Raw genomic sequence first — 13390 nt, 5'->3', positions numbered from 1 at the left:
GAACGAAATTTAAATATAACATCACAACCGCTTGGGGCCTAACCGCCTAGAAGTTACAGCTGAGACAGTGTCTGCTTGGAATATTTCTAACCCATGAAGACAGTGGGGTGTGAGAACAGTCTTTTTAACTAGACAGTAAAAAGACCGCATTCTCACATCCCACTGTCATCATGGGTTAGAAATATTCCAAGCAGACACTGTCTCAGCTGTAACTTCTAGGCGGTTAGGCCCCAAGCGGTTGTGATGTTATATTTAAATTTCGTTCGGGCGGCGTAGCCGCCCGAACCCAAGCATTACTGTCTATACACCCCACTGTCCACATGGGTTATTAATAGTTATTAATTTAATGGATTATGACTTTAAATTTCGTGCGCTCTTACCGAAAAGTACGTACAACGCATGCGCATGTGACCACAGAGCATGTTTCAGTCGCTACGTAACGTCGGTATGACAGATTTTCTAACCTCCATAGTCGACAACTTTAACGCTTAATATCTCGGTTCGCGGGGCAGAGCGACACTTTTACCTGCCAGATTCTTTCGTTTCATGCAAAAACGCGTCGAATGAGTATAATTTTATCGATTTTTGAGGTGAACACCGTAGATTGCACCTTTACCCGGCGTAACAACAAAATAGCGTAAAAAGCATAAAGTGACTAGACAGAAACTGATGTTCAAGTGAAATGATATGATTAGTCGACGCAAGTTACGCCGCATGTGACGGCACCCTAAACGTAGCCAGTGTTTTAAATGTATTGAGAGCCACTGCACATCACATGATACAAGTGAAGTAGCTATACTTGCGTCCTCCCTTACGTCAATCGGTGTAACGGTGTAAAAAATCGAGCGTGTACACAACACACACACACACGCGCGCGCGCGCACACACACACGCACGCACGCACGCACGCGCGCACACACACACACACACACACACACACACACACACCAGATTAAAAATCACTTGGCAAGTTCGCAGGTTGCCAATCTTCGCGCGACTTCATTTCAACATCGCTCTCTTCACATACTCCAGCATATTTCTATTCACGTTGTAATTGTGAACTTTTTCTTCATTTCGCACCAATTCTTAATTTGACTTTATTCTTTATATTATTACTTGTTAGCTATCGTTTGCTCGCATTTACAACATGATGACCAGATTTACGGGAATAGAACTGGGACCTCCTATCGAAGTTTTTGCACTGCAAAAGGCATTCGTCGACGATACTTACGAAAAGAAAGTTAATCTTACTATAGGAGGTATGGAACTATTTTATTTCTTACAACTATTACATTCAAGACCACTTTATTTTCCCATTGTTGTCTGTAAGGCAACAATGGAAAAATATTTATTTTATTTTATTTTATGCACACACACATATAGTTTTACAGTGTGTGATGCTTGCTTTTAATAAGCTTAATTTTCAAAAAGTTAGCACATTTTTACTATTAAATATACATATTTTAATAATATGAAGTATGAGATGTATAAGAGTTACTTTTGATTTTCATACTCTTTGTACCCTTGAGTGACTTCCAGAGTGATTACATAATATTCCTCATTCATCCATAAACACATATCTATACATGCACACACATACACGTGCGTGCGCACGCGCTTATATATATATATACTTCATAACTTGATTATTTTAAGGAAATAATATATAAAAATAAATAAGTCTATGTAATATACAAAAGTTATTAAATGCCAGACCTTAAATCTTACAAATTAATTTTTTTATATATTTGTAATACAAGTATTAATATTAAAAGTAAATATATACATAAAAAAATTGTTTCTTAATTTGCACAAGAACATTTCTTAAAATTATTTACATGTTTGAATTCATATTTCTTTTTGTAGTTTAATATATTTAATTAATTTTATATTATATCTATTTATAATGAATTATTAAGAAATATAGAAATCTTTTTCAGCTTACCGCACTAATGAAGGTAAACCATGGGTTCTACCAGTTGTAAAAAAGGTAGAAAAGTCACTTGCAGCAGATGATTTACAAAATCATGAATATTTACCAGTTCTTGGCTTAGAAGCATTTAGCGAAGCTGCTACAAGTATGTTATTAGGTGCAAATTCTCCTGTTATTGCCCAAGGGCGTGCTTTTGGTATTCAGTCGCTTTCCGGTACTGGAGCATTACGTGTTGCCGCTGAATTTTTGAATCGTATTCTATATTACGATACCTTTTACTACAGTAAACCTTCCTGGGGTAAGTAAATTTTAAAAAATAATATATTATTCTCTTCTCTCTTTCTCTTATTTTATCTACCGGTGAAAAATTTCATATATTTGTAAAATTATATGTACTGACAGAAAATCACAGGCTGGTATTTACTAATGGAGGGTTTAAAAACGCTCGTGAATACACATACTGGAATGAAAAGACTCGTAATATCGATTTAGAAGGAATGCTCCGGGATTTACGAGATGCTCCAGAAAATGCTGTAATTATTCTGCACTCATGTGCACATAATCCAACTGGATGTGATCCAACTCCAGAGCAATGGACTAAAATAGCTGATGTAATACAAGAAAAACACCTTTTTCCATTATTTGACAGTGCATATCAGGTCAGTATCTAAGTTAATATCTAAGCGAATGAATGATAAGAATAAATAACATGATCTTTTTATAGTCATTCTGATAAATCTGATTATACATTGATTCTTAACAGGGTTTTGCAAGTGGTGATTTAGATAAAGATGCGTATGCTGTACGAATGTTTGCCGAACGTGGAATCGAATTTATTTGCACACAAAGTTTTGCGAAAAATTTTGGATTATACAACGAAAGAGTTGGTAACATAGTTTTTGTGTTGGCCGATACAAAGGAGATGATTCAAGCTAGATCACAATTAACATTAATTATCCGAGGAATGTATAGCAATCCTCCTAATCATGGTGCTCGAATTGTTGCAACTGTGTTGAAAAATCCAGAGTTCTTTGAGGAATGGTATTGATTTGTAAAAATCTATAAAAAATAATCATATTCTTTATTATTTACTTTAATAATGCGTTTCAATATTTAGGAAGGATCATATTAAAACAATGTCCAGTAGAATTAAACAAATGAGGGTAGGTTTGCATCATAGATTGCTCAAACTAGGTACTCCAGGTACTTGGGATCATATTATTCAACAAATTGGAATGTTCTCATATACAGGACTCACAGGTTAGTTGTAAAAATTATATTTTCGGTTTTACAATATAGTATTTTGATAAAACTAGTTATGAAAAAATGTTTTCTTCCGATTTTCTTTTAGAGAAACAAGTCCAGCATCTGAGAGATCATTATCATATTTATATGTTACGTAGTGGACGTATAAATATGTGCGGGCTCAATGAAAATAATTTGGATTATGTGGCAAATGCGATTAATGAAACGATAAAGCTGTTGTCAGAAGCACAAAACGACTGTATGTGTTAAAATAGAATATTACAAATACAAATTAATAATTAATAATCAAGCCTCAACATAAAAAATATGGCAATATTTTATATGTATATTATATATATTTTGTATGGCAAAATTCAATTTCCAATTAGTAATCAAAGAAATGATTATTTTCTACTAATACTGAAATTTGTTATACGAAGTCATGCATTTTGTCTTTATCCTACTTTGAGATTAAATTATTTTATATATATCATTTCTGTGATAAATTGTCTTTCGTCTTCATTTTTTCTTTACTATATGAAATTTTGCAGGATAAGGTACAAAATGCTGCAAAGTATTACAATGATGCCAAATTTTCTATGTGTATTAATTGTCATATTGTTAAATGAAGAATTTTGTAGATATACATGTAGTTTATATTGTTAAAAGTAAAAATTATATATAGATATATAGATAGATAGATAGTTTAGGAAAATTGTTGAATGCTCTAAAGCAACGTATTTCAACCTTTTTTAATTCGCAGCTTATTAAATATTGAGTCAAATTTGTCGAAGTACGTATACATACATTAGATCCTGTGTACAATGGAGGGAATATTAGGAATAGAAATAAATATTAAGATTTTAACCTTAATGAGAAATCTTCGCGGTTTCTGATAGGTTGAAATCTTATTCCTATTTCTAATATTTCCTCTATTGTGTGCAAGGCTTTAGGTGTATACAATTCAATGGCTAGCATAGCTTCTTTGTCAAATATCGCCAGCACAACATTCAATGAAAGGTAAAATTCTAAATTTCTTATTTTTTAATTTTATTATTGTTTAAAAAGTGATTTTATTATAATGACAATATTACTTTAACTAAAACGAAAAAAAAAAACACGACATAATTTAAAGTAATTTTTATAATTTTTAAATATTTTTTTATTTCGTACCTCACTAGCTTTACTAATTTCTAAATTTTTTCGTCTTGTTCTTACCTTTTCTAAAATTTTCTCGGCATACTTTGAAATCCTTTGCATCACACCGGTTAAAAAATCCTGCTCCAAAGTAATAACTGGAAAAGTAAATACAACTCGATTAATTATTTACTATAGGGGATTATCCTCCATGACCTTGACCTTGACATATGTTGTCAAGGTCATTGGGGGATAGTCCCCTATACTAAATAATTACCATAACTCGTTTGATATTGAAGATTTTAACAGAAGTTTTATAATTTATATATAATCTACTATATAATTTCATAGTGATTTCATTTAAACTATGGGATAAAGATATAGAGATAGCTTGTGTAGAAAAATATATGTCTATTATCGAGAAAAGCTATAAGAATATTTTTTGTGTTAAAATGATAATAGTTTTGATCTAATTTAATAATTGTATTAGCTATGTGTGATAAAAGAATTTATTAGATTTGATTTTATATTTAGACTTGAAGATATTTTCTTCATAACAGTAATGTTAGTGGTACTACACATGATAGATATTTGCAAGAAACAAGAAGGAAAGTTAGATTATAGATATCGCAATTTGTTGATATTATAGAACATAAAATTAACTACGTTTAGCGATATCTATTGATTCTCCAACACACAATGGGCTTCCTTGTAGAGAAGAGTGTGTACACGCAAATACACATTAGAATTATATGTATTATATGTATCTTATTAAACTTTTATCAAAACACAAATATATTGATAAATGTAAATTGAATAGTAAGAGCAACATATAAGAAATATTACACACATATATCAAACATATGTACGATAAAATAGTTAATGTGAATTTATATATATTATATTTTTGTGGTAACTATTTTGTTCAGAAATTAAGACTAATTCAATCTTAATAATCATGGAAAATAAATAAATATAAGTAAAAAAAATCAAATATACTGCCAACTATACCAATTTGCAGTAAAATTGTAAAATTTATGTAAAACTATAAACGTTGATATTTTGTAAAAGAATAAAAAATTGTATAAAATTATATATACATATAGTAACTGTGTAATATATATATATATAGGCTGTGTTCCACTTAACGCTCACAAACCTCATAGAAGCATTTCATCTTTGTCATTTATCAAATGTTGAACAAGGACAAACAATGCTCGCGAGCATTGCGAGTGTAAGTGGAACGCAGCCATGATAGAGAGACAGATGAGGAGGGGGGGGGGGGGGGGGGGGGGGGGGGGTTTTTTTTAGAAAGAGAGACATTAACCTGTAAAATCTTTATATGGTACACACATAAAATATAGATAACAATGTAACTATATATATTTTACTTTTACAATAAAATTATATTATATATAGAATATTTATTTCGATAAATTTTTATTTTTATTTATAATATAATTTTACTGATAAAAAATTTCATTGTACAGTGACTATATATGATTGCTGCAGATTTATAACAATTACAGATTAATGTATATAGTTGTATCTTAGAAAAGTTATGTATGTATCTTTAGACGCATAAATGCATTTCTCAAATGTAGAAATAAATTAATTTTCTTGTTGAAAAATATTTAATGCTTTATTTATCTAATACTAAATGTTACTAAATAAACTAATACCTTGTAACAAATATTAATGTAATGAAATAAATTATTTGATTATACAAAGTAATGTAATGTTTCATATTATTCATCAGGATTTCTTACTTAATCAGTCCACTTGGACACTTTTTTCACTAATTCCACTGTTTCGTCTGATTTAACCATAATATGATAATCGTTCTTCTTTTCATTAGTATTCATATAAAATATATATCCAGAACAACTTAACATTGCTATGATACCAAGAATCATGATGGTTTTGTTCTGCAAATGACATTTTATTAATGACAATATTAGACAATATCAATTTCAACATGTTTTATCAGTTTATGTAATCTTACCGGCTTAACGTATAACTCGAAATTAACGGCACGGAATAATGTAGTACTCCGCAATGATCGTAAGCCATCACCTGGCGTTGTTCCACGAGTATTTTTATTCATCGTGTTATCTTTCTGCTACAATATATCTCAGGTGTTTACCACATAAATTTGTATGCAAATAACTTAACCTATTTGAGAAGATTAGGTCAATAGATATCTTCTCTTTCTTATTCTAACATACCTATTTAATAATATTATTTCAACTTGACAAAAGTGTGAGAGTAAGGTATTGATCAAAACTTGTCAACTCACGGAAGAAATACATAATTAACGTTTACATACATATCAATTATTTGGCAACATTAAATAAACTGAAATAAACCGCACCCAAAATCTTATTGGTTACAAAATAATTACGGACTACGAAGTAATGGCGCAGCCATGTTGCGGCGTATGTATGCACATACGCGACCAGTACGCGACACGTAGAATTCCAACCAAACATTAGGTACTTCGTGATAAAGCTTCACAATATACACATTATTTGCGCGTCCAAATTGAAAAATTTCTTCACGATTTTAATAATGTTTACGGGCGATGTCGTTACCTTTTGAGAAATATATGTGTATTACATGATATATGTGCTTGCTTTGAAAGGGAAATAAAATTAACGGTGTAAAAGAAGAGATCGAGGTAAGAAGACAGAATTCTAAATTCTTTTTAAATATCGTCAGACGATATAACATGTAGAGTTCATAAAATTCATAAATTTGTCAAAATGTATACAATTAAGTCTGTTCATTTCAATTATACTTTCCTTCGTTTTTACAATGAAATCTGTTTTAACATTTTACATAGAGCAAAAGATGAGAGGAAGTATAATATACATTTAACATGTACTTTTTTTGCCGTTTCTTGAAGTATAATTATTATTGCTGTTTCTTTTCTGTACTGTTATGCTATAATTTTGATGTTATTCCAAATTTGCAGGTTATTCTTATTTGATTGACGAAAAATGCCAGGTTGCGCAGCTATTGGTTGTAACAATCGTAGTGAAAAAGGATTTATTATGAAATGTTTTCCTCGGGATCCAATATTGAGACAAGTTTGGCAGGACCGTGTTGCTAGGGCCGATTGGGAACCATCTAACAATTCCTTTCTCTGTCACGTACATTTTGAACCTCAGGAATGGGTTATTACCCAAAGTGGTAAGCTCAGACTAAAAAAGAATGCTGTTCCATCTATTTTTACCGTAACGTCAACCAGGAAATCTGCCAAGAAGCGCATCAAGTTAGCTAATATGAAGAACGAAGACTATTACATGGTGGAATTTTTAGAAAATGATTCTGACCATTCGTCCAGTCACTTGGAAGAAAAAGATTCTGATTTACAGGATATTGATAAATCGTCTATACAATCGCTTGTACATCAGCAAGTAAATTATTTTCCAAAAATGATAGAAAATAAACAACAAGCATCTCATGGACATTATATAGATATTACGAACAATCTTCAACAAAAAAGTATTATAATTTCAGATGATAGTATGGAGATAGAGTGTGATATTAAAGAAAATGATACTGAAAAGCAAGCAAGTACAGAGAATAAAATATCTATTAGTAATTTTATAGCAAAGACAAATTCAACTGATAACCAGAGTGAAGATTTAAAAACAGAAACAAAACAAGATAATGACATCTTTAATGATGATTATGATGAGATAGAGGAGAAATTAAAGCAAATTTGTGATGGTCGTGAAGAAATGAGTACATCTAATGTAGAAGAACTAAATTCAATTCCTAAGAATTGGAAAGGAAGTTTAGAAGACTCGATAACGCAGCCATTGTTTCATAAAAGTATAAATTATAAATATTCGTCAAGGAATGAAATTGGAGATATGCTTACCGACAATAGAGACAACATCGAGATCATCTTTGGTAGTGAAAGCAGTGAAGAATTTGTTCGCGTTCCTAGGTATACATTTTCTAACAATGGAACTAATGAGAATGATAAACAGAATCAACATACCACAAATATCGATAGTATTACTAATGATAAAGAACTCACTGAAACTGAATGTATAGAAAATACTACCAACAGAGAAAATTTATATGTTGCGTCAAACACGAGGACTGCTGTAAACTGTGAAGAAGCAACTCGAGAGGAAATAGTGAAATCTATAAAAACATCAGTTCAAGATACATCTTTTGAGGATACAAATTCTATGCTTAACAGTGATACTTCTACAGTAATACTGGATGTAGAAGTAGAAAATGAATTAACAAAGGAACTGAATATATCCGAAACTATGGAATATAATAAAGACAGTGCTGTATCAGATACAACAAAATTCACAGTCAAAGTTACAGGCGATCGTGAGGATGTAGTTGATATTATGCAAGATTTATTTAAAGATACACAAGATTTTACTATTCAAGAGCACAATAATACTTGTTTACAGCAAAAAAATAATGCGTCTGTTACTTCTATCATTACCATAAATGATTATCCATTAGAAACAACTTCTATAAATAAATGCAATGATATTTTTTCGCCATGTATTACAAGTATTGCATCAAGAAACAACGATCAAATGTCAGATGCTTTGTCAAGTTTACAAAATGATGAATGTCTAACTACAAGATTACCGTCATTGAATATGGATGAAGAGAAAGATCCAGAAGTGAATAATGCCATGATTAATAGCATTATCGAACAACCAACGATGGATAATGCTAATAAATGTGAATATGAGAAATTACAACAAAAAGTGAAACTGCAAGAGACTATCATCGGGCAATTAACTAATCAACTTATTTTGCTCAAGGACTTGGAGAAAAAATGGCAAAATAAAAATTTAATGCTCAAAGCAAGAACAAAAAAAATGGAAAAACAGATGAATGAATTGAATAAAAGTACGGATGGCACATCATCTTCAACAAGCTGTAAAAAATTGGATAGTAGACAAAAGCTGATTTATGATTTATCGCACAGAATGAGTAATTTTGAAGAGATGAATAAAAAGTTAATGAAAACTGTAACTATTGAAAGTCAACAAAAGAGACAGCTAGAAAATCAAATTAAGCAAAGAGATAAACAAATAAAAGAACTCAATTGGAAATTGGACAAGGCTTCGAAATACCTCGAGCGGGCAGAGAAAAATACAAATACATATAGAAGAAAAATGTTAAATATGCAAACTTTTATGAGAAGGAGAAAACTCTTGGATGGAAGTACGAGTGAATTTTACGACATAATGGTAGACTGTACGAAGGAAAATTATTCCGAAAAAATTTTAACAATGGCAGTGGACATTAAAGAAATTTGTGGTACGAATGGATACAAAAAGTTGTTAAACTATGGATTTCCGCTTCCAACGTTATCGGTTTTGCAAGCCCTCCCGAATAACGGTATTTCAGATATCAGTAAAAGTAACAACAAAATTCAGGAAACGATTTATTTAAATACAGACGAAGAGAATGATACTCAGCATATGAAAAATGATGTGGAAGTCAATACAAATAATCATACGGAGCATACAACGTTTTGTGTAGGAAGTGTGATGGATGGTACGGAAACTGTAACAGGCACTGTTCAAGACATTTTCGATGAAAGCAATGATGATATGGACGATTTGAGTACAAATGAATTGAGCGATCATTTTTTTTTACAATTAAATGCAGTTATTTAATTATTAATTGCATGTATGTAAAATTATATGTAATATCCTTTATCTTTAAAATGTTTGTAACAATAATCATAATAATAATAACAAAATATAAGAGATTTATGATTTAGATATACCATTGTATAATAATCACATCTAGTATAAAGTACTATAACTAGAAAAATACTAATAACATTGTATAATAACATCTCACGCATTGCAGCTCTAAACCTTGGATGACTTAAATTTTTACGTATATGCAAATACTTGTATAGATATTTTTTTAAAAGTAATCAATTATAAATTTGACACACACACACACACAAAATTTTATTTTAAATGATAAATTGCTAATATTAAACCATTATTTATAAAAAACCTTCGTGTACATTTCTATATTCATTCCATTTTTCGCAATTATGTAAATGAAAGACAGGATACACACCTATCATAACTGTCGCAGAATATTTAACTTGGAGGTAAATACACTTTATATATCATTTTCATTAAAAATTGAATATTGAAACCGGCTCTTACTTTGTGCTCGCACTAAGCTTGTTCTTGGTATAAAATGAAACGGATCGAGCCATCGAACGACCGGCGTTTTAGGCGGTAAAGTAAAGGTAAAAATTGGTTGTGAGCTGTGAGCGATGGTACGGTGCATCAATGTTTCCATGACGACGTTTTTTTTCAGCTACCAACTTCATGAATGGAATATATCGCTTATATACTCGTGTAGCTCGCGATAAATAATATTCATAAACGTGTAATAATACAATAGCGCTTCATAGTCACGTTGTACGTAAATCCTCTATTTAAGTAAATGGCGACAGCGATCAAAGAACGTACAATTCCTGCTATGGACACACTGGTCAAGTATGATACTCCAGTTTCGATTACGACTCATCCAGAGAAGGTGCGATACATTTTTATTACCATTTTATGTTTTTACATAAATTACGATTTTTTTAAAAAAATAATTCTGCATGTATATATGCAAATATGGAGCAATAAATACATAATATCTGCTTACTTTTATTCACTAAATATTTTTTACAATATAATATATTATAGGACAGTATATGTGTGTGATAATACAAACTATGGAAATCAATACCTTAAACATTCGGTCGATTTTCAGCTTGGTTCCTGCCCCTTACTTCACCAACCCGTGCACAATCTAAATGCCGATTGGTATCTTAGGCTACGCAGGATTGGTGAAATAAGAAGCAGGAACCAAACTGAAAATCAGCCGAAATGTGCAACTAAATCCCAGCTCTGCCTTAAACGGTCTAGCTGGATCTTAAATGCTTGAATGATTCTGTGTGAATTTATATACTACATATATGTAGTCCTTTGAAATGCGTGCCGAAAATGATTTTTTGATCTTGAAACGTTAACTCTTTTAAAGTACTGCAGTAATATCACGAGTTAAATTGACTAGCAATTTAACAATTTGATCTTAATAATGCTGAGTGACATATTAAATCCTCAGTGGTCTAAAGGCTTAGGACGCTCAACTGGAAAGCAAGAGATCCGGGTTCGACTTCTGGCCGAGATAATATTTTTTGCAATAAGAATTAATTATTTATAGATTTTAATATGTCACTCAGCATTATTAAGATCATTCAAAGATGCAAAAAAGTATCAAATTGTTAAATTGTTAGTCAATTTAACTCGTAATATTACTGCGGTAGTTTAATATAGTTAGTGGTTCAAGACTGAAAAATCATTTTCGGCTTTTAAAGGACTACATGTGTAATATATAAATTCATACAGAATCATTCAAGCATTTAAGATTCAGCTAGACTATTTAAAGTACTGATTTCTATAAATATTTTTTAATTAAACAATAGGTACGTAAGGAACCAGCGAAAATTGGTATAACTGCTTGCAAAATTCAAACAGCTCCAGCTGATGCACGACGAGAAACCATCGAAATTTTAAATAGAATTTTACCGCCGAAAGAATGGGAGGAGGATGACCAGATATGGACTCAGCGTGTAAAATTAAATACATTCTTAAAGCTACATTTTTAATTGTGCAACGTGCAATAGTCGACAAATGTATGATATATATTATTTAGGTATCGAGTACTCCTGCAACGAGACTAGATGTGATAAATTTACAAGAGCAACTTGATATGCGATTGCAACAAAGACAGGCCAGAGAAACTGGTATTTGTCCTGTTCGTAGGCAGCTCTATACACAATGTTTCGGTATATACATGCATATATTTATGTTCATGTATAAGCTTTACATCTGAATTGAAATATGGTTGAGTAAATATAATCGTATATTATTACATGTTTCTCAGATGAATTAATACGACAAGTAACTGTGAACTGCGCCGAACGTGGATTACTTTTATTGCGAGTACGGGACGAAATCAAAATGACATTAGCTGCATATCAGACATTGTATCAAAGTAGTATCGCTTTCGGGATGCGTAAAGCACTGCAAGTACCTATCTTTCTAATATACACATTTTTTCGCGTTTATATATGACAGAATATATGTGCAGAATATCTTTTACTATTGCAGTCTATAAAATTTATTACCATACAATTGTTGATAAAAGATGTCATTTTTACAGGCCGAGCAAGGCAAAGAAAATTTGATTAATACAGCCGAGGAATTGAAATTACAAAAAATTGAACTGGAGAGAACAGTTGCGGAATTACGACTCAAGTATGATCAATCTGAGAAAAGATCGGCTGAATTAAGGGAAGCGGAGGAAAAAAAACATATGGAGGAAGTGCAATTCCTTAAAAAAACAAATATGCAATTAAAGGTAAAAATATTTACTCGATTTTGAGATAGTACGGGAGCATTTACGTTATAGATGTTCAGATATTGCAATATCTTAGATATTTGTATTTATGTAGCTCTGTATATATATCTGTATTTTAAGCATTTCAAAATATTTGTATTTAGATTTTTTTCATATTTTAATTATCGTCTCTTATCTAATTGTTTAGAAGAGATTAATTACATAAATATAGATGGAGAGTTACAAAAATATAAATATTTTTAAGTGCATAAAATGAATTAATATAATTGCAAAACATGCTTTGCAAAATGTATTTCTGATTTGGTTATTCTATATAAATTTACTAAATCATTAAACTGTATTATTCATATTGTAAAACATTTTTACCACATAAATCAGTGATATGATTGTATTATATATATGATCAATTATCATTTTTTTTTCAGACTCAATTGGAAGGTATAATAGCATCAAAAAAGTAACTGCACATAAAATTTTCATTAAAAATAATTTATGGTGTTTACAATATATATTATCCAGAGAATTACGTATGTGTAGTTCTTTTGTGCAGTTGATGATAATTAATAAACTTTAACGTAACATAGTATAACTATTAAACAGGAATGAAGATACACGAGATCTCAATAA

At 30.8% G+C, this 13390-nt stretch overlaps 3 protein-coding genes across 8 annotated transcripts; 2 read left to right on the top strand and 1 right to left on the bottom strand.

Moving 5' to 3' along the window:
• The first annotated feature begins 770 nt into the window (after window positions 1-770).
• On the top strand, window positions 771-9993 carry Got1 (Glutamate oxaloacetate transaminase 1). 2 transcript variants are annotated; one of them, XM_018516520.1, is made up of 7 exons: window positions 771-1259; window positions 1941-2231; window positions 2336-2592; window positions 2697-2974; window positions 3051-3193; window positions 3285-3437; window positions 7934-9993. In XM_018516520.1, the coding sequence occupies exons 1-7, from the start codon at window positions 1148-1150 to the stop codon at window positions 9991-9993; spliced, it is 3294 nt and encodes a 1097-aa protein (XP_018372022.1). In that variant the 5' UTR covers window positions 771-1147. The 2 variants fall into 2 exon arrangements, with proteins under 2 accessions (XP_018372022.1, XP_018372021.1); XM_018516519.1 differs by lacking the exons at window positions 771-1259; window positions 1941-2231; window positions 2336-2592; ... (1 more) ...; window positions 3051-3193; window positions 3285-3437 and adding an exon at window positions 6917-6995 and having other exon boundaries at window positions 7293-9993.
• LOC108766942 (small integral membrane protein 8) lies at window positions 4364-6818 on the bottom strand. Of its 4 annotated transcripts, none has more exons than XM_018516523.1 (4): window positions 6727-6742; window positions 6321-6437; window positions 6085-6243; window positions 4364-4473 (listed from the first exon to the last, which is right to left on the bottom strand). In XM_018516523.1, exons 2-3 carry the CDS (start codon window positions 6420-6422, stop codon window positions 6085-6087), a joined length of 261 nt encoding a protein of 86 aa, XP_018372025.1. In that variant the 5' UTR covers window positions 6423-6437; window positions 6727-6742; the 3' UTR covers window positions 4364-4473. The 4 variants fall into 4 exon arrangements, with proteins under 4 accessions (XP_018372025.1, XP_018372028.1, XP_018372027.1 ...); XM_018516526.1 differs by lacking the exon at window positions 6727-6742 and adding an exon at window positions 6645-6660; XM_018516525.1 differs by lacking the exon at window positions 6727-6742 and having other exon boundaries at window positions 6321-6542.
• A 396-nt stretch (window positions 9994-10389) lies between the features above and the next one.
• On the top strand, window positions 10390-13390 carry Dnali1 (Putative inner dynein arm light chain, axonemal Dnali1). Of its 2 annotated transcripts, XM_018516517.1 has the most exons (7): window positions 10390-10592; window positions 10664-10885; window positions 11826-11972; window positions 12056-12188; window positions 12287-12432; window positions 12566-12763; window positions 13189-13390. In XM_018516517.1, exons 2-7 carry the CDS (start codon window positions 10793-10795, stop codon window positions 13222-13224), a joined length of 753 nt encoding a protein of 250 aa, XP_018372019.1. In that variant the 5' UTR covers window positions 10390-10592; window positions 10664-10792; the 3' UTR covers window positions 13225-13390. The 2 variants fall into 2 exon arrangements, with proteins under 2 accessions (XP_018372019.1, XP_018372018.1); XM_018516516.1 differs by lacking the exon at window positions 10390-10592 and having other exon boundaries at window positions 10609-10885.

This window comes from Trachymyrmex cornetzi, unplaced genomic scaffold (assembly GCF_001594075.2).
Source record: "Trachymyrmex cornetzi isolate Tcor2-1 unplaced genomic scaffold, Tcor1.1 scaffold640, whole genome shotgun sequence".
Lineage (NCBI taxonomy): Eukaryota > Metazoa > Arthropoda > Insecta > Hymenoptera > Formicidae > Trachymyrmex > Trachymyrmex cornetzi.
The sequence above is the reverse complement of the archived record's forward strand: the minus strand, read 5'-3'. Positions and strand labels throughout refer to the sequence as shown.

Coding starts and splice junctions, on each gene's coding strand:
- Dnali1 (XM_018516517.1), top strand. CDS start 10,793: ATGGCGACAGCGATCAAAGAACGTACAATTCCTGCTATGGACACACTG. Junction 11,973..12,055: donor ACCAGATATGGACTCAGCGT/GTAAAATTAAAT, acceptor TATATTATTTAG/GTATCGAGTACTCCTGCAAC. Junction 12,189..12,286: donor GCTCTATACACAATGTTTCG/GTATATACATGC, acceptor CATGTTTCTCAG/ATGAATTAATACGACAAGTA.
- Got1 (XM_018516520.1), top strand. CDS start 1,148: ATGATGACCAGATTTACGGGAATAGAACTGGGACCTCCTATCGAAGTT. Junction 2,232..2,335: donor CTACAGTAAACCTTCCTGGG/GTAAGTAAATTT, acceptor ATGTACTGACAG/AAAATCACAGGCTGGTATTT. Junction 2,975..3,050: donor CCAGAGTTCTTTGAGGAATG/GTATTGATTTGT, acceptor TTCAATATTTAG/GAAGGATCATATTAAAACAA.
- LOC108766942 (XM_018516524.1), bottom strand. CDS start 6,807: ATGTTTGGTTGGAATTCTACGTGTCGCGTACTGGTCGCGTATGTGCAT. Junction 6,438..6,726: donor CATGGCTGCGCCATTACTTC/GTAGTCCGTAAT, acceptor GATATATTGTAG/CAGAAAGATAACACGATGAA. Junction 6,244..6,320: donor TCGAGTTATACGTTAAGCCG/GTAAGATTACAT, acceptor TGTCATTTGCAG/AACAAAACCATCATGATTCT.